Consider the following 19351-nt stretch of genomic DNA (forward strand, 5'->3'; position numbering starts at 1 on the left):
CTTGTACCTCCTATATATATTTTTCCCCCTATTTTAGGTCTTCAGTATTAATGATGTTTATTTTTCTCTATCAACAGACACTTTCTCAAGAGAAACAGATCCACAGAACTGACTTTAAATTCATCCACAACGTCTGACTCCATCGGCAGCAGGAAATGGGTTTCAGATGAGTGTCTTCCTCGGGAAAGGACCCAAAGTTGTTCCGGCTCTATCGTCTCAGGACAAAGTCAGTCCTGTCAGAAAAGAGTGAGCTCCTCTGAAAAAATCAGACAAACTACCAAAGAGGAACCACAAGCTCAGCCGCGACGGGAACGGCCAGAGCGAAAGCCTCTGCTGCCAAACCGAAACCTGTCTTTTAAGAACCGATCGGACCAGAACTCAACACTTACAATCAAGTCACCACTTGGAACCACTTTGCTGCCAGTCAGCAAAGAAAATGTAGAAGGATCCACAAAAGACAAACCGAGTCCTGAGAATGCCCCTTTTCTGGATGTGAAAACCTCACACCATGGAGCTAACAGGGGGCTAGAAACCATCAACAAATCTTTCTCTCGTTCTGTCGGGCCCAGGATAAAAACAGCTCTGTCCAAAGTGTTCAGAAAACCACCCACAGGTGTGAATGGAGGACGGGTCCCCAAGCCTCTGGGGAGGATAGCAAGTAAATTTCACTGGAAAATAAGAAGAGACAAGAGCCTTAAGGACACCAAAATGAGTCAAAGCAAACGTGCCATTAAAACTGCTGTTTCATGTGAGGAGCTTGACCGAAGGACGCTGTTCGAGAGCGTCAGACAGAGGCGGTGGCACAGCACCGAGGCTCTGATGAACAAGACCAGCAGGTGGATAGACAGTCAGCAGGCGCTGGTCGGATGGGAGGAAGAACAAGAAGACGGGGACGATAGAAGATCAGACTGCGAGAGCCTTTTCTCTCTTGATTCTCTGTCCTCTGCTTATGCGACAGCCCTCACAGAGCAGCTGAGACACGAGGAGGCAGCTCAAAGCGAAGCAGACAGCGAAGACAGCCAAATGTCCAAAGATTCTCTGGCGACGGAGAGCAGTGGGAAATTCTCAACAGCGCAAAGACTAAACCAAATGGTTGCACCAACTTACTCACTGGTGACAGATTCTGCCCATTTGTCCATGCAGCACAATAGGACAGCAGAGACCGGTTTAGATCGGGACAGCTGTCTGAAACCTCTGGGGATCCCAACAGAGACTTACTGGAGTCAGCAAGGCTCCCCAAAGACAAGACGAATTGATGCAACAATGAAGCCCCCTTCTCAAAGCTCATTAGTAGCAGATTCCAGAGGCAGAGACACTGTACATAAATTGATTGAGGACTTTGGGCACATGCAGACCACTTCGACCAGCAGCCCGCGCTCGCTCAGCAGCTGCAGTGTGAGGGAGCCAGAAAACTTGACAATGCTCACCGATGCCTGGTCCTCCACCGACGCAGCAGAGAGTCCCGCCATTCACAGGGATTCTCTACCTTTCCAAAGAAAAATGATGCTCAGACACACAGAGAGCAGCAGCAGCAGCAGCAGCCCCAGTCCAGTCAGTATGAATCTGTCAGACTCACACAGTGGCTCTAGTAGCTGTAGTTCTACATCCACCAGCAAAGAACGTGTAAACGTAAAAGTGCAGGAGGTTTCAGGGTACTCACAGGCTTTCTCAGCAACACCAAAAGATGCCCAAAAGTCAGTTAACCAGAAGGATGGAGGATATTGTGTAGGGAAATTAGGACAATCCAAAAAAATGAGAAAAGCCGTTTTAGATATTCCCGACAGCAGAAGCAACGAACTTCAAGTATCCTTACCCACCTCAGATCAAACTGCTCGTGTGTCACTGACTGAGATTCCCCAAACCGTACAAGCGGCATCAGAACTTCTTCAGGTAGTTACAGCCGCACCTGAAATGGCTGCTGCTGATGTTACCATGTCATCTGACACTGAAATATGTAACTCATGCTGTCAGTCAGTAATGCATCTCTCTACAAATCCTCCTAACCAAGGACAAGTATTGGATGAGATGGCAGCCACCGCGAGTCCCTCCAAACCTTCCTCTGAAAAGGAAGCATTATCCAATGTAGATGGTGGAGCAGAAAAGCTGAGAGATGTGCAGTATCGTTCTAGGAATACTGAAGATGTATCACTTACCAGGGATGGAACCAAAGGCACCGAGCAGTCCGTCGCGCTCCAGCCGGAAGGTGTTAAATCGTCCTGTAAAAATTCCAGGAAGAGGAACAAAGACCGACAGGACGCTTTTATGGGCAGCCTGAAAATTCCAAAAAAGAGCAACAGTGGGGAGTTGGTAACTTTCTGCAGTACAGCAGGTGGCAGCCCGGAAGATATTTGGCCCGATGATAACGATAATACCAGCGACTCTAAAGAAGAGCAGTCTGCCCTGGAAACTGACAGCCAGGAAGTTGATTCTGTTCGTGTCGGTGGCCGCGTTAGACGAGATACAGTGGCTTCAGTGGCATCGCCAGTTTCTGATCTCATGAGCAGGAAACTTGAACAAAGTTGTGAAATCTTTAAGGACTCTTTGTTTGGACTTAAACGTGATAACAGAAGTTCACAGAATGTTCCCTCCCCGGGAGATAATAAGGTGGATAAAGCGGAAGATGTAACGATAAAGGAAGCATTTGCAGAAACAGAAGGGGGAGAAGACCCGGTTGATAACTGCAAAAAGCAAGAAAGTCGAAAACACGTATGCAAGTCAGATGCTATTTGTAGCGCTATTGATCTGAGGATCTCAGAAGTGGTAAAAGAGCACATGAAATTGTCACTGATTGGGAGTGACAGTGGCAGGAAAAGCAGGAGTCTGAATGTCTTGGCGTCATCTGCATGTCATTTTAGCTGTAACAGCGAGGAACATAGATGGACAAAAGAACAGCTGAGAGATGAAAGAGGTAAAAAAGGAACAATTGTCAGTGGACATCGTTCAGTGGAAAAAGTGATGAGCAGAAATACAATGGAGGAAAGTGAGGAGCTGACATCAGATATGTCAGCAGAATTGATGACTAGCCATGAGAGCAGCGTGCTTAAATGTACTGAAGTAACACAAACGATTAACGACGCTCCTAATTTTTCTGATGGAGCATCAAACAAGCCAGTTTTCAGGTCTTGTGTTTCTCAGAACTCTTCTGCCCAAAAAACCAACATTCAATCAAGTCTGACCTTGGACAGCCACAAAAGCTGTGAGCACTCTGTCAATGGCACTTTTCAACCAGTTAGTTTGTCCTCTGTGAGTGATTCCTTTTCAGCAAGGAAACGTATTGATTCTCAAGAAAACACAACAGAGAAAACAGCTTTATCTCAAGAAATGAATCCTGTAGGTAAACATGAAATAAGATCTCATCCTAACTCTGCTACCGATGATATTTGCTCAAACAAATTGGACAGCCAGACCTGTTTAGATGTTCCTGCTCTGAATGCTAAACTCAGCCCTAAATCCCGAGCTCAGCATCCAACCCCACAACTTCACCAAATACCCCATCAAACACTTTCCACCACTGGCAGCACAAAAGTAAACTGTGGCTGTTCTGTTTTACAAGATGTCAGTATGGAAGCCACATGCAGAGTTGAAAATAAAGTCCATTATTCAACCAAACAAAACTCGCCAAAGATTCAACATGATAAAACTAGTCCTGAATCATCTGCAGACGTCTGTTTATTAGCTGATGGAGGATCACATCAATTCAAACCACACATACGTAACAGCAACCAGAACATTGTTCCTCCTGGACCTGATGGAAACATCCAAACAGACCTAACAGAGAGCAAACCCTCCGTCACCACACAGGATCAGTTCAGCTGTCGACATAAACATTCAGATAACTTAACTCAGACTTGTGTTGTCAATATGAATTATAGTGACAAATCCCAAATGTTATCAAACTCCCAGTTTAAATTTGATGAAGTTCAACGAATCGACTGTAAAGGCGACAAAGCGGCTTGGACCCATCAGTTCGGGTCACAGGATCAAGAGTCAAAATCTAAAAGAATGCCCTTTGGTTCTGTTCAGGAACACAAAGTACCACAGGAAAATTGTAGCAGCAATACAAGTAGGTTTGGATCTGTAATGTCCAAAGAGGCCAAGACAAACACAACCAGTGTCACACTGGGTAATTCTGCTCTCCTGCCTAAAAAAGCCAAGACTAAGAGGTTCAGAAGGTCGAACGTCAAGACTTGTTCCACTTCTTCCTCGGACTCATCTCTGAAGTCATCAGATGAGGATGAGGAGGATAACAAAGCCACTAGAATGCATCAAAGCAGGCTGACACCTAAATGGGTTAAACTGAGCATTCAGAATGATGCCAAACAAGAAGTTAGACAGGACAGATATAACTATCCAGATAATTCTACTTCAGTGTCACCAATCAAATCTAAAATAAAGACTTGTTCTGATGAGAATTCTGGTAAAAGCAAAGTTAAAATCGATAAAGATCACGCCTCAAAAAGACGCTCTTTACCTCTTCAAGTAATGTCACATAAGACAGTTGTGGAAAAAATCAGCCAGTGTGCAAAAAGAAGTGAACGAGAACATGCACAAAAGCGTCACGACTCCCCGATTCATTTTGCGTCCAGTGACATCAACCCTTTCGTTCACCAGTGGCAAGGCGGTGACTCAACGCAGCACTGCTACAAGAACCCGGCATTCGGAAGCGCTGCTGACCTGTCCTGCAAATCCCCGCTTTTGAACAGCTCTGAAAAACGTATCACCAGGTGCTGCAGTGTTGATAATGGTTTGAACGGGCAGAACTCTCCTTTCAATTCCCACCTCAGCACATATGCCACCGACAAGGGGCTTTCCAGTACACTCAGCAGTGTGGAAGATTATAAAGAAAGAGCCTCTAAAACATTGCAGCTCAGACCCTGTGAACAGGAAAACTGCTCAGCCAATCCTCCTGGTGGTTTTGGTAACAGTTCCAGTCAAGTGGACGAACTCATGTTCGTTTACTCATCTGAGCAAGAGTCCCAGGCGAGGAAAACATATGCACAAAGGAGGAGGACATGCGAACACGGCACTCAAACCGAGTGTGTGTTTCAGATGGAAAGTAAAGGTCACAGCGGTGGAGCTCTAAAGAGGAAAGATCGCCATAAAAGGAGCAACACTGATGTACCTACAGCACAGAAAAGCAAAGTGGATATAAAGAAATCTACAACGTGGGCCAGTATGGAAAGCATGTCAGCTCACCTGTCCAAGCTCATCGACAGCACCTCGGACCTGCTGGGGGACGTCCAGGGAATGAGGACAGGTGACAAGTCCACTTCAAGGAGGAGTGTCAACCTGTCAGATCTTAGCATCTCTTGCAGTGAGTGTAATGACTGCACCAAGAGAGACTGCTCAACTCAAACAGCCACAGACGTTGGGATCCAGACCGAAAGGCTTGCAGAGAAGGAAGTCGTTCATCAAACACCCAGAGAAAAGTCGAACTCCCACGAAGTCAACGTGATTGTCCGAGTGATTGGCTCCGAGGTCGTCGGCGTCTCTCAAGACCAGAAAGTGCACTGCGTGGTGGAAACCAAGGCCGGCGCTGACGAAAAGATGCCGAGCACGCCTGACCTCCGATGTAACGCCTCTGCTGCCTCGCAGGCGGAGAACGACCCTCTCGAACCACCACGCGTAAACGCCGACGGTCAAAGACACGCAACATCCGCTTCTTCTCAAGTTTCGAAGCAAAGCGCGTCCGAGGCGCTCGGCAACAGAAGTGTTGCCGTTTCCGAAATCACCCGCAAGTCGTCGAAGAACTGCGACCAAGAAAAGAGCAGCTCGTCTATAACAAACCACTCATCTGCCTTTTCGAAGAAACAGACCACCTATACAGACCGTGCGTCATCTCCCATTCTTACAGTTGGAACAAGGCTACGACTGAGGCATAAACAATCCACACCAAGTCTACCGAAATACAAAGAAACGAACCGTCCATCTGAGGAAGACGGCCTCATCATTCCTTCTGTTTCAGATGACAATCAAATGCCCGGACAGGATTGTGACGTTTCCCCCAGTAAATCAGAATCTGTATCACTTGAGAAGGTGAGCGAAATGTGTTGCTCCACTCCTAAAGGATCGGAGAAGGGCTCTCTAAGCCTCAGTTCATCACTGGATAGAGACACAGACACTGACAGGAGAAATGCAAACTATAAAGACCAGGAGAAGCACCAGCCCAGCTCCAAACGGCACATGACCTTCCCACAGTGGAGGACTTCTGCTGCGACAAACGGTTTAAATTTGCAGCACAACATTTCTCCCATAGGACTGACTGATGAGCGCAAACGGCAAGAATCCGACTTCACAAGTCGTGCAGTTGATTCTGGGGATTTTTGCGTTGATTCTTACAATCCATCCCCGGTCATCGAGAAGCCTGATCAGGATGACGACATGGTGTCACTGGCGCCCAGTGAGTGCAACACAGATGTGCTGGTGAACACTGAGCCTGTCACCAGCGTGTTTCCTCGTCAAGACCGCCAGAGAGTCCCAGAAGACCTCCCCATGCACAACAAGTTCACCAACTGGTCCGGCGTCAACTGTCAACAGTCGAAATGCTCCAACAAAGTGACCACAAACTGTGCTGAGTGGGGCGAGATGGAGAGCTTCGGTTCAAACGGGGAATCTGTGGCGCCGAGTGGCAGAAGGGCAAGAGAGATAGTGAGGCTGCGACAGGAAAGAGAGCAGGTGATGGCGACAGTCAGCCTCAACGTGAACCCGACACCTTTGACCGTGGAGCTGGCAGAGGCCAAGCTGCACTACGGGCTGGGAGAGACGGACACGCTGTTAAAGATGCTGTCACCGAGGTCCAAAGAAGAGCTGAAACCGCTGAACTCCGCTCCCACCAAACAGCAGCTGTATGATCGGTAAGAAGACGGTTGAATCTTTATGTTGACATGATTCAATTGTCTTAAATTGAACATAGTGGGTAACATGTATATGTGTCTTCTTTTTTTTGGGAGGGGGTGGGGGGGGGACACGAATTAGATGAAAAGATCAGAAAAACACCTGATTAAGAAATTGGTCAAAAAGGCTAAAACTCTGCCCAACACTCAATGTAGTCTTTCAATTCACGACAGACTTTTTCGCTTTATAATACCACGTTATGTTTGTTCGTAAAAAAAATATATATATATATTGAGGTGCTGTAAAAACAACCAAAAGTTTCCTGTTTGACATCACTGGTGTTTTTGCATTTTATTTTTGTGATCTTCTCAGGCACCGCAGGAGTATCGAGGGTTTGAGGCAGGAGAGGGAGGAGCGGCTGCAGACTTATCGCAGAGCTCGTAGTCTCAGTCCCAGCAAACGCTCTCGGTCTTCTCCTCAAGAGGCCGTTTCCTCCTCCAAGGTGGCTGCTGCCATGCCCAGTCGGCGCAAAGAGTACCTGCAAAGGCTCCGCCAAGAGGTGATAGACAGCAGCAGGTGCGACACCGTCTTACAAAATCAAAGCACAATTGCCTCTTCAATCGTACATTTTTTACATGCGTTCACGAAATTGTTTATTCCCCAGAATACCGGATCCTCCAATAGGAGAAGGTCAGTATCCGTCTGACATTGAACAGCTGCTGCGTGACTACGGCCGAGCCCGGGAGGAAGCCAGGACGGAGATCGCAAAGGCACGAGAGCGACTGCGGGAGAGGACGGAGTTGGAGAAGAGGAGGCTCCAGCAGCAGGCCCTGTCTCAGGAAGTCAAGGTCAGATTTCTGTGTTATTACAAAGTTGTAATTAATTTCCTCCCGAGTGTCACAATATGACATTTTTAGTTTATGCCAATTTCAGAGAGAACAATTAAAGATCCCCTCCAGTTATGTTCAAAGATGTATAAAATACTTGGCTTTGAATAATAATGTGTTTCCCATGTGTTTTATTTTTATTTTATTTTATTTTTTTAAATAAAGAAATTTTAATTACCTTGTTTGGAGGTCATAATATGACTTTAAAAAAAATGAATTTCAAAAGTTATAATTGGGTAATAATTCTCAGTCCATTTTCACTGCATGTGCAATGCAGCTTCAAGGTTTCCAGGTCAAACTTGTTAAAGTTGCCGATTTTAGGTTTCCACAGACAAACTTTCCTATTTTACAGTATGATTTTGAAAACGGAGAAAAGAGAAATCAGGAGTTTTTTTTTTTTTTTTTTTTTTCATACCAAAACAGAGAACCTGAGGGTAAAAGTGTAATGTGTGCTGTATAATTAACCTGACTCCAGCTGACTTGTATTGGGCAGGATGACCTGAGGCACCGGACGAGGGTCAGCAACAGCACCCTGTGCACAGGGTCCAGTCTGAGTCTTTCCTCTGGACCAACGTCGGGGTACAACAGTGGCAACGCTGGCCAACTGCAGCATGGCAACAGACCAGTACTGACTGGACAGGTTGGTATTACAATTCTGCATGTTTCATTTGATTTGAACAAATTGAGACATAAGACGTATAAAGCGGAATCTTTGGATGACTTTTACAGAGCTCGGTTTTACATATTTGTAGCATTTCTTTTTAATTCGGCGGCTCGGAGGCTCACTGTGTTGTTGCTGCTTGTCTTTGTTCAGATCAAAGGGTTCCAGGACGAAGGGCTGAAGGTCAGGACACGTCCTCTTCTATGTGGCCCACAGAGTGTGAAGACACCGAGAGCCTGGCTGTCAGCCCAGGGTAACGGCAGGACGGCGACTCACACACCTCAAACAGACTTGGGCAAAACAGTCGTAGAGTATGTTCAAATACAAGGCAATAGTACGTTTTGTGCTACAAAAAAAAAATAATCAGAACCTATTTCAGCTTTTGATAATTGACTTCTTTTGAAGCTTTAGCATTATTTCAAAATACAGAAACCAATTTATATACTGTACACGGCCATATTTGCCATATATTTTTCCCCAGGTCTGTCACCAATGTCAGTGTCCCTCTTTCCTGCATCCTCTGTATCTGAATTCAATCTTAATTACCATGTGTTTTATCAGATGTCCGCCTCGAGCCGCCCGTCAGCGGGTTTGAGCCCCTGATGACTTCATCTCCATCACCTCCGACTTGTTCACGTCAACGCACCGCCTCTTTTGGCTCCTCCTCTTCCATTTCCACGGTCTATCAGGACATCACATCCAGCCTCCTCGGTCGAGCTCTGGCTGAGGTAATACAGACCTGAATTTAAATAAGTTGATTTAAGTCAAACCTGTTGTGTGAGAGGAATTTACTTAAGACTACTCTCTACTTATGTCAAAAGACTCGCATACTCATTGACTGTACGTTAGAAAAGTTCTACAAGTTTTTAACCTACTCAGATATTTGTTTTGAGGTTGTTTTGTGATCTTTCTTCTTTCAGGTGCGTCTAGCTTCCTCTGGGGACTTGGGTAATCTGGTGATGGGTAAAGCCACAGCAGGCTGGAGGTGAGTTCGGTCATTTCCCAATATTGAGCTTGTCCAAAAGTTATTGACCCCTTGAGACAATCTCCTTCCATCTACTGTTTCAGGATTTCCCCTCAGTCGGCTCTGAGATCATCTCAAGCAGCTACGAAGTGAAAGATTCACTTCACGATCATCATTTATGTGCTGATATATTAAGTCTGACTTTATTTAGGTACCAAGGAGAAGAGCGAGGGATTCAGGCGTACTACAAGCCCTCCTCCAGGCCGTCCATCCATGGCTTCCTGGGGGTCGGGCAGCTGGACAGACCCCTGGACAGCCTGTGGGACGTAATCTGCCAGCTGTCCAGGAGCCACATGTATAATCAGTCGGTCCGTTCTGCGTGGACACGACCACTAGATGACAGCACTCAGCTGGGTGAGCTCGCATCACTACACAGTCAATATGCTCATATAGTTTCTGTACATTTTAATATCAGTACATTTAATCAACAACTTGACGTAATCCGAATTTTAACAATTTCTTGAGCATTTCCGTTTCACGCTACTTTATGCGTCATTTTCTATTTTTAAATTCAGTATACAATACTGATGATAGATGGTTATATAAGGAAAGCTTATGTAATGCAAAAGTTGACTTGCAAAAATATTGTGTATAGTAGCTCAAATTTAAATATAATTTTTTTTTTTTTGTCTTGACAGCAAAACTATTTATATTTTTGCAAGGCATTAATAGACCCCACAAATTCACTTCATATGATGCATCTGCATCCATTAACTATCTCTCCTACAGTACAGTCTCATTCATCACTGCCAGGTTTCTTGTAATGCATAGCCAACCGTATTCTCACACCTGCAGTATGTTTGCATGTATTGCAGTACGTCATTTGGCCTTTTTTTTTTTTTTTACTTAATCTACACATTTTTTAACTCACCAGCGTTTTATTCAGTTTGTTTCTACACAGAGATGTTGACTTTATTATTGAAAGTATGCTAAAATCATATCATGAATATGTGTTTTTTTTTTTTTTTTTTTTTTTTTTTTTAATGGAAGTGGAGATAAAGAAAGTTATTTTCCGACCTTATTAACTGATAAAGTTCTCAGTTGTTTTATTTTCAGGTTTTTAAATCCACCGTGTTTGACCAGTCCGATGCATCTGCTTTTCTGTTTAGTTTACATTCTAACAGATCCGTCCACCTGTCACCTCAGCCAGCCGCGGGACTTCTGCTGCATCAGCACCGAGTCCAAACAGGTAAGCACAGCTGCAAAATCAACCAGCCGGACCGGATGATTACCGCTCGTCTCCCGAGCAAAAAGTCCAGGGAGCATTTTCAGCTTTCGCACGCTTTACTTTAAGGGAGAAATTTCCATTTGCTGGTATTAGTGTGGCGTGCGAACAGCAATTTACCAGCATGCCGTAGAGTTCCTCATCCACAACATATAAAACACGCTTTTGAAAATGGCCACAGAACTCAAAGCGCAAACAACACTGACCCAGAGGCGGTGGGTGTGGAGTAAACCGTGTTAGCTGTTGCTTATCAGTGTCGGTGTACAGTTGCCTCTCGGCTGATCAAAGGCTGCGCCGTCTGTTTTATTGATGGTTTTTCTCCCTGCGCCTCAGGGTGGTCTGTTCGTGCTGGCAATGCAGTCTGTGTTTGAGGAGTCTCTGCCTCGTCCCAGCGTGGACGCCATTCGGGGGGAGATGATGCCAAGCTGCTGGGTCCTGCAGCCGGTTACACATAACGGACAGGAAGTCACCAGGGTCATCTACCTGCTGCAGGTAAACTCATCCACCGGCTCATGTGCACTCAGATGTCAGTTTACTACGTGTATATAAAAGTAATGCGGTCACATTCAAAACAACAATAAATCCTACCACGGTGAAGCTTGTCATGTTCAGTTTTTGTTGAAACTGTTTTGGAGAGGTGTTTATTCAACTGTATAATCACTTCGGAAACAGCAGCTTGCGGTGCTGTTGTAATAAATTTGATCCCGTTTCTGTCAATGAGGGCAGCTTGAATAACAGAAACACCTCTCTGAATATTGGGCAGCACCACGGGGGCACTTTCATGAAGGTAGTTTTAGTAGAAGCTTTATTAATTTTACTCAGTTGTCCCTAATAAACTGACAACTGAGTGTGTATGTTGTGCTCAGTGGCGACACGGCAATTTGTAGGGTGGCAGAGTTGAATGTAATATTGCGGTTGACTAACGTAGGCGTGAAAGTTAATGCGTGTCAAAACAGTAACATTAATGTACAACTTCCACAATGTAATGTCAAAGCGCAGTGAAGGGATTAAACCCAGCGAGCAAGAACATGAAGTAGATTGTTTAATAAACATCTGATATTCAGTAACTTCCCTGACTAATACAACATTATTACAATTACATGAGTGTCCAGTTAGTGTAGGAGTCTCCTACCTTTTTTTTTCCTCGGAGAATTATTTCGACAAAATGAAAGTGTCCAAGAGCTACTCATGTCTGTAAATTTGATTGGATAGAAATTCAAACAAGTTTTCCAAGTGTTATATTGCATATTGTTTGAACCTTCAATCAGCTACTCAGAAACGGGTACCTAGATTTGTCTATTCAGATTGTAATTGGCTTCATTTTGTTCTTTTCCAGCTGGACTTAGGAACTCCATCTTTTCCCCAGCGACTCTTGAACACCGTTGCTAGGAGACAGGCTGCTGTCATCGCTGACCTGGACGTTTTCCTCGCTTCGTCACTCCACAGGACAGACGAAGACGCATTCGCAGTGAGCACTTAGACTAAACTGTCTCCAACATGGAGTTAGTCTGTCGTTAAAATTTGCACCTAAAATTTAATTTACTTGACTTTTTTTATTATTATTATTTCAAGGGCACTGTTATGTTTATATCCAGAAGACAAGTTAAAGCAGCTTTTTTTGAGTTATTTTTTGTAATAAAATATTGATATTTTTATATTTTTACACGTAAATGAAGGCTTTTAACAATCTATTTAACCAAAGATTCATTAGAACTGAATGACTCGGCATTACAGATTTTTTTTAAATATTTCATTTAGGTTTAGACAGCTTATAGGGAGCAATGCTATTTCCCACCTAATCCTTTTTTTCAGTTTATGAAATGGATTAATAATTCTGTTGCACTCGGATAAGTAGCAGCCACAAAGTTCCCCTAATGTCTGTTAGCAATAAGGTATATTTTAATTCCTACCATATTGTAACATTTACATTGAAGTTTAAGAGGTGTTCAGTGAATACAGTAATTCAAAGTTCCACTGATTTGATGTACATTGAATACACGCGGGTGTTTACTTTTTTTTTAATCAGTCTATAGATGAAGCCAGTTCTGTTCATGTTTTCAAGCCACCAACACACAAGTTCAAGAGCTCCATCACGTACGGTCATGATACAAATAGAGCATACTGTACGATACCCGTTATGTAATATTCACGAACTGCTCCTTCTTGGCTACATTTGTGGACTCTGAGAATTTCCCCGGACACCGCACAGTTCACCTTTTTAATGGTCGTAATTCAGCAGAAAATGAACTTCAAATGTCCGTCAGTTAGTTCTCCGGTAAAAATGGGAAAAGAAAGTGTATCTTTGCTGCAGTATGTATTCGATAGTAGCGCCTTGTAGTTACAAGGTTAAGGCCACCTGAAGGGATGCTTAGAGATGATCCTGTTACTCTTTAGCCACGGAGCGTAGTGTGCGTTTTTATCTGTATGAGCACTGCAAATGTTAACGGCAGAAAAGTAGGAAAAAAAAAGAAAGATGTTTTGTTAGCAAACCAGGGAGGCGGTAAGTTGGGAGCTTTTGGATGTAACTTTGAACCACGAGCTGCTGGTTCATGCCCCCGTGTCAAACATGTGGCCTTTTTTTTTTTTTTTTTCATAACTAAAGTGTTTGTTAGTTATGGAAACTACAAACCATCTCCAGGGACAAGTCCTCTCATACTTTATGGTACCCTAAATTTACACAAGCTGAGTTTTAAGGGCTTCTATTTTCACTTGTTAGTGTTTGTATTTATTTTGTTTCCACCGTTTGAAATGCTGTTGAATGTGTTTTATAGTTGTTGTTTTTTTTTTGTTTTTTTTTTAATGAGCAAAGCACCGTGCGGCGTGTCTGCTTGCACAAAATGTTTTATGCATTTCTTAATGTTGCATATTAAAGAGTGATTTTGTTTTTGTTTGCGTTGAAACTATGCAGCAGGCAGGACTTCTCTCAGTCAAAGCTGGTTCACCTGTATCCACATATGAAGCCATATTATTTACAGTAGTAGTTTGTAGGTTCAGGACGGTTTTGGCTCTGCAGCCGCAGCGGTCAATTTGATTAAAACACGTTCCCGGAAGAACCAAAGAGAAAGAGACAAGTGAAGGGATGCAGTGACGACTTTTTGTACTGATTTTTTTTTTTTTAAATGTATATCTACCTATTTCAAGTGCTTATTCCTTTCTGTAAAAAGCATTGTTATTTATGTCTTGGCAGTGTATTGTACATGTATTTTATTATTAAAAAAAACCCCAACAACACATACTTACTGTTTCTAATAAGCTGTTATTTGGCTGTTTTTTTTTAGTTTTGTTTTTTAATGAAAACAATAAATATTTTGAAGTGAAATGTTGTTTTCCTGTTTTGTGTTTTATTTATCTAATGTTTATTAGACATACCAAAGTGTTAAAAGTCCATTAAAACCCTAAAAGACAATCACGTAACGTAAGTGCAATTTGTGTTTAAGATGCATCCGCTGCTGTTGTTTGAAGGTAAGTTAATGTTGAAAGCTTTTGTCTTTGTTTGTTAAACTTGGGGGGGGAGGGGGGCACTGTAGACAAACATCTTGATATTTGTCAAACAAAGTGGTGTTGAAATATACCCGGTAATTTCTCTAAACCCTGAGGGGTTAAGAACACTTTGTTTTTTTGTTTGTCTTCTGGTCTTCAGTACTGAATGTAATTCCATTATGTCACTGCATGTGTGTGTCTTTGTCTATTTTGAGCACATTAGATCACGCAACTCTGCAAGTTTTATCGAGACATTAAACAGTTTATGTTTCACTGTCCCCTCGAGGAAGTGCTTAATGTTTCAATAATTACATCAAGGCAGTGATATAATTTCAATGATTCCAGATTATTGTAGTGGAAGATTTCCTTTGAGACAAGTTTATCTTGTTTTCTAACACTGTCTGTCTGTGTCTCATCTGACAGGTGTACCCACCCCGGTAGTATCTGAAGGACAGCCTTTGCAATGTGAGGATTTTTTTTTTTCTCCCGGACTTGTTTCCAGACCGCTCCTCTGTGGCCTGCATTTAAATGGCACGCAGAGGCAGCAGTGGAGGTGACATTTGTGAGAGGGTCTCAGGGTGGATGGGTGGGTGTTGTGTATATGCGATTAGAGCCCGGTCTGGGCGGGGTGGAGTTCACTGGAGGGGGAGGGGGGTAGTGCACAAGAGATCAGAAGTGTCTCTGCCATTTAGAGTCACCAGCTCTTGTCAGGAATGTCCGTCCCCTGCGCGCCCAGATCATGTACTGGATGCGCCAACTTTATTTTTAACCCGGCAGGGTGGGTCAGTCGCTGGCTTTCGGGAATGACCGTGGAGCGCACGGCGCCTGCAGCCCCTTTCCCTCGTCCCCCGTACTGGACCGAGCCCTCCTCGCGCTGTGGAGACATCCGTGCGCTCTGACCAGGACCCGCTGCTTCAATGGGATTATAATTGGTGTGTTGGCTGGGAGAAGGCTCAAGATAAACACTCTCGGACAGGACAACTTCCAGAAGCAAGTAAGTGTGAATTGAAGACTAAACTTATTGCTAAATTAAATTATTGCTCTTTAGCCAAATAGTTTCTATTACCGGTCACTAAATGGTGTTCATTCCTTTTAGACTGCTTTTGTTCAAAGTTGTTTGTGGGTGAGCTACAAGTTTCCTCCAAACCACCTGTTGGTTTAAACTGCCATGTTTGATAACGATGTAGTCATTATTCACAACTGTAGACTAATTGGTTTCATTTTGCTGGTAAACTCCAGTGACTCTCTGTCTTAATTAAGCTTAAAATCTGTAAATTCGAAAGTTGTAAGTTTGTTATCTCTTAGTGTAAGAAGGCCGCGCCGAGGTGCGTTGATAAAATTGCGCACAAATATACAAATGCGCGCGTTTGCGCACGTAAATGAGCTTTCCAAAAGTTGTTACCATGTTAACCAGTATTGGAGAAAGTATTCAGACCTTTTACTAAGTTAAAAAATAGAGATATTACATTAAAAAAGTAATCAGATCCAAGAAAATTGCCCACATTGAAGATCATAGCTGAGAGTAATGACGTGTAAGTGACGTACTTGCGTAAAAACAAGTGGTAACGCCAGGGCCGTCACACTGTTCAAAGTAAAAGTATCAAGAAAAAGCGCCCCCTGTGAAGCTGCTTAGTAATAATACTCCAAAAACGAAATATAATGAGACGTTTTGTGTAAGTAGCATTTTACTGTTGTAGCTAGAGTTGGAGTTGATTTTATACTTATGGGGGAGTTAATTCTACAGCTGCATCACAATTTACAAACCTGTTATAATTTGTGTGTGTAAAATTTCCTTAATCTGTCCGAAATTTTGTGGAGTATAAATTGCCTAATTGGTCACATGGCAGAAAAATACTCAACAAAAATACAGCTTGCCTAAAATATGTACTTCGTGGAAAGTTATCTGGATTACATCAAACATTAGTGGGGGAGTGTAACTGTTACATGTCATCTATTTTACTTTATTTTAAAACCCCTAGCAATCTGTTCCCACCCTCGGTCGAAAACAGTGGGTTGGCTTTTCAAAAAGACTAAGAAATGAAATGTTCCCTGCACAAAGCAGACATTCCCTCTTATTCCCCTTAAAAGGACAAGTGTGAGTGTGTCGCCCCGTCTGGAGGAGCAGAGACTTTAGTGTAAACACACTGGAATAGTTTACTATCGATCCCTTACAACTCTTGCAAGATCACGCTCAGTAGTGTTGCAGTCAAAACAATATTGACCACAACTAAAAGGAGCTTCTTTCACAGCTCTCTATACACAATCAATGGTCAGTATGGATTTATGCATAGAGCCTTTTGTCACATTCGCTTTTCACTTTGGTTTTCTTGTTAAAAGTCATGAGTAGCTGTTAGTTTGGTGTCGATTCAACAATCCCCTTCCAGACTGGTCTCTGTCCACTTTATGTTTATGTCTCAGATTTACTTTGCTCTCAGCTAGAACCCAGGCTCCCCTCTCCTCAGTCCAGTTGCTGCTGCTTCAGTTTCACAAACACACACACACACACACACACACACACACACACACACACACACACACACACACACACACACACACACACACACACACACACACACACACACACACACACTGTAGGTCACACATCTTGACCACACCCATCTCTTATTTCATCCTCTCCATCTAACTGTGTGCTGCTCAGAATAATGTGCATCCCAGACGGCTAATGTGTGCTGCTCAGAAGGGTAGTACGAGCATCACCATGCAGTTTATTTACAGCCGGGAGGATGGCTTTCAGAGTTGTTATTCAACTCGGGGGGGCTTATTTCGTATTTACATTGAGAATATTTCATTACAATGTAGTTTTCCATTTAAAGAAGGGAAATTGTTGCAATCAAGTATCGGAAAGGTTACCGTAGAGGAATAACATTCGAAGTCGGTGTACCTTCGGAGAGAAAATCTCATTCACACCTTTTAATAGTTTTTTTTCCAAGTGCTCCAAAGGCCATTATGTGCAGAGCTGTATCCGCAGAAATCAAAACTCCCATTGCATAATTGCAACATCCTGCAAAAGGAAAGACGCTCTGCTGTCCAGCAACACTTTCAGCTGACATTTATCATCCCCCCCCTGACATTTTACTACTTTTGAGAAATTATCCAGAGCCTCTTTCTCACCAGGTGGCAATGTGCAGTCACAGAAACTATGTATTCACTGGACAATGTTCTGTGGTCTTTATCTACTGCATGTGACAGGAGGAAATACAAGAGAGCCACAGTATTATATATATAAGACTATATATAGTCTTATCAATGGAGACCCATAACGGCTTCAAAATATGTTATCTGTATCAATTTCATTGCATGTTTAAACCCATTAATTTACACTTATTACATTATGTAGATGTCAGACCCTATGACCTTAAATATGTAGAACCTAATTTCAAAAGCTATTGATGTGTTGATAAGAAACTGTTTTTACACTCAATTCATCTTTTATCAGTAAAGTGCAGAATGACTGTCAGTTTCATGAGTTCTTCTGTTTCAGTTATTGTTCATTGCATATCCTGAGACTGCAGCTGAGTATTAGGAAATATCTATGAAACGTAAAAATGGTAAATCTGACAAACACCTAAGACTACGCCTTCAAATTCTTAGTTTTTTCTGACCATCAGTCCAAAACGTAATTTATTATCACACAAAATGCTTCAAATTCTTACATTTTACTTTCCTGCGAATCGACTCATCGTTACGGCTGCGTTTAATCATATTATAATATCAAACAGTTTCAGTTTAACAAATCAGTTTTCATTCAAGTATTATATTGTATTTATAGTATTTATAAGTATTTATAACAAACGAAGGGTGAAAGAGTGTACAGATTCTTTTTTGGCATATTGTTATTCTCCCTTAGTGCTTCATATCAGACGCTGCATCTTATTTGGAGACTTTCAGTCTTTATTCTATATGATAAGACCTTCCAGCTGACAGGGTGACCCACTGTGAGCGAGCCTGTAAGAGTTCTCCCTCTCTCTCTCTCAAGGACTCCACAAAAGGACACCTTGCTATTGACAGACACTCTGTCAGTGGCAGGCAGTGAACTCGTCACCTCTCTGTCACTGAACCTTCTTTAAGCAGGAGGCCAGGTCGTCTTTATACAGCTGAGTATCGCCGTGTATACATCTCAGCTCGCACACTTAATTTACTGCTGGCTTGTGTTTGGCCGCCGGGCGGAGCTCGATTAGAGTCTTGCAGTTTTCTACACAGCCGACGGTTTGAGCTCGCACGGCGTGTAAAGAGGGTGAGTGTGGTGCGAGTGTGTTGTGCAGGTCGGGTTGTGTGTGAGGTGATAAGGAGATCCCCGATGGTGGGTGGAGCGTCCCCGTGCTGATAACGGCCCTCTGCAGAGGACTGATACAGAGCAGGAGGCGGAGGGAGACCTGGAGGATGTCATTATTGCGCATCACTGATGGCCTCTTCTCTGAATGCTCTGTACAAACATCCACTGTGGTTACACTGTGAGTTAGTGTGTGCAGTGGGGGGGGGAGTAACTAAGTACATTTACTCACATACTGTACTTATAGACTTTTACTTAAGTTCTTTTTTTTTTGTTTTAGTTCTTTACAAGGGAAATGTTGAACACTATACGTCACCACGTTCACCTATAAATCACTATATATATGCAAATTTAAACTTAAAATTTTAAACTCAGAATTTGCAAAGTCACTTGTAACTACAGCTGTGAAATACACGTTACGAAGTGCAATATTCTCTCTTAAATGTAATTTAGTGAAAGTATAACGAGCATAAAAGTAAAATACTTAAGTGATGCGCTAATACTTTTGCATTATACATACGCTACCGTGGAGTTACTTCCCACCACTGTAAAATCATAAATATAAAGTAGGAGATATTAAGATGAATATTCTTATCTCTAATCTAACTTGAATGTTATCATTTAAACCTCTGATGTCACAACAAATATTTATAGTCATGTAGTTATTCAGCACTTTCCATGACACAAAGGGGCACGCTGCCATGTTCCTTTACCTCTAAACCTCTGCTTTATGTAATACAGTACAGTTGACTCCCGCCCTCACGTCACCTCACATGCCTACTCTCACTGATACCCACCAACGGAAACACGCAAACACACACACACACACACACACACACACACACACACACACACACACACACACACACACACACACACACACACACACACACACACACACACACACACACACACACACACACACACACTCGCATTTCAAACTACGTGA

At 43.0% G+C, this 19351-nt stretch overlaps 2 protein-coding genes across 3 annotated transcripts in view; both read left to right on the top strand.

The window, feature by feature from the left end:
* Positions 1–13740, top strand: part of stard9 (StAR-related lipid transfer (START) domain containing 9) — a 38129-nt gene extending 24389 nt beyond the window's left edge. For both annotated transcript variants that reach the window (XM_069710582.1, XM_069710584.1), the window contains exons 22-32: positions 78–6854; positions 7207–7410; positions 7499–7682; positions 8215–8361; positions 8536–8635; positions 8944–9110; positions 9303–9367; positions 9558–9760; positions 10516–10595; positions 10965–11123; positions 11968–13740. In XM_069710582.1, the coding sequence (XP_069566683.1) occupies positions 78–6854; positions 7207–7410; positions 7499–7682; positions 8215–8361; positions 8536–8635; positions 8944–9110; positions 9303–9367; positions 9558–9760; positions 10516–10595; positions 10965–11123; positions 11968–12111 (8230 nt within the window). In that variant the 3' untranslated portion in view covers positions 12112–13740. The remainder of the gene's footprint in view (positions 1–77; positions 6855–7206; positions 7411–7498; positions 7683–8214; positions 8362–8535; positions 8636–8943; positions 9111–9302; positions 9368–9557; positions 9761–10515; positions 10596–10964; positions 11124–11967) is intronic.
* Positions 13741–14887: 1147 nt separating this feature from the next.
* Positions 14888–19351, top strand: part of sptb (spectrin, beta, erythrocytic) — a 40845-nt gene continuing 36381 nt past the window's right edge. The window contains exon 1 of the mRNA XM_069710634.1: positions 14888–15105. The gene's annotated coding sequence lies outside the window, so the exon portion shown is untranslated. The remainder of the gene's footprint in view (positions 15106–19351) is intronic.

The sequence above is a fragment of the Brachyistius frenatus genome, unplaced genomic scaffold (genome assembly GCF_029030835.1).
Source record: "Brachyistius frenatus isolate BFR_SWC_R1_liver_20210118 unplaced genomic scaffold, ASM2903083v1 Contig_93, whole genome shotgun sequence".
Lineage (NCBI taxonomy): Eukaryota > Metazoa > Chordata > Actinopteri > Embiotocidae > Brachyistius > Brachyistius frenatus.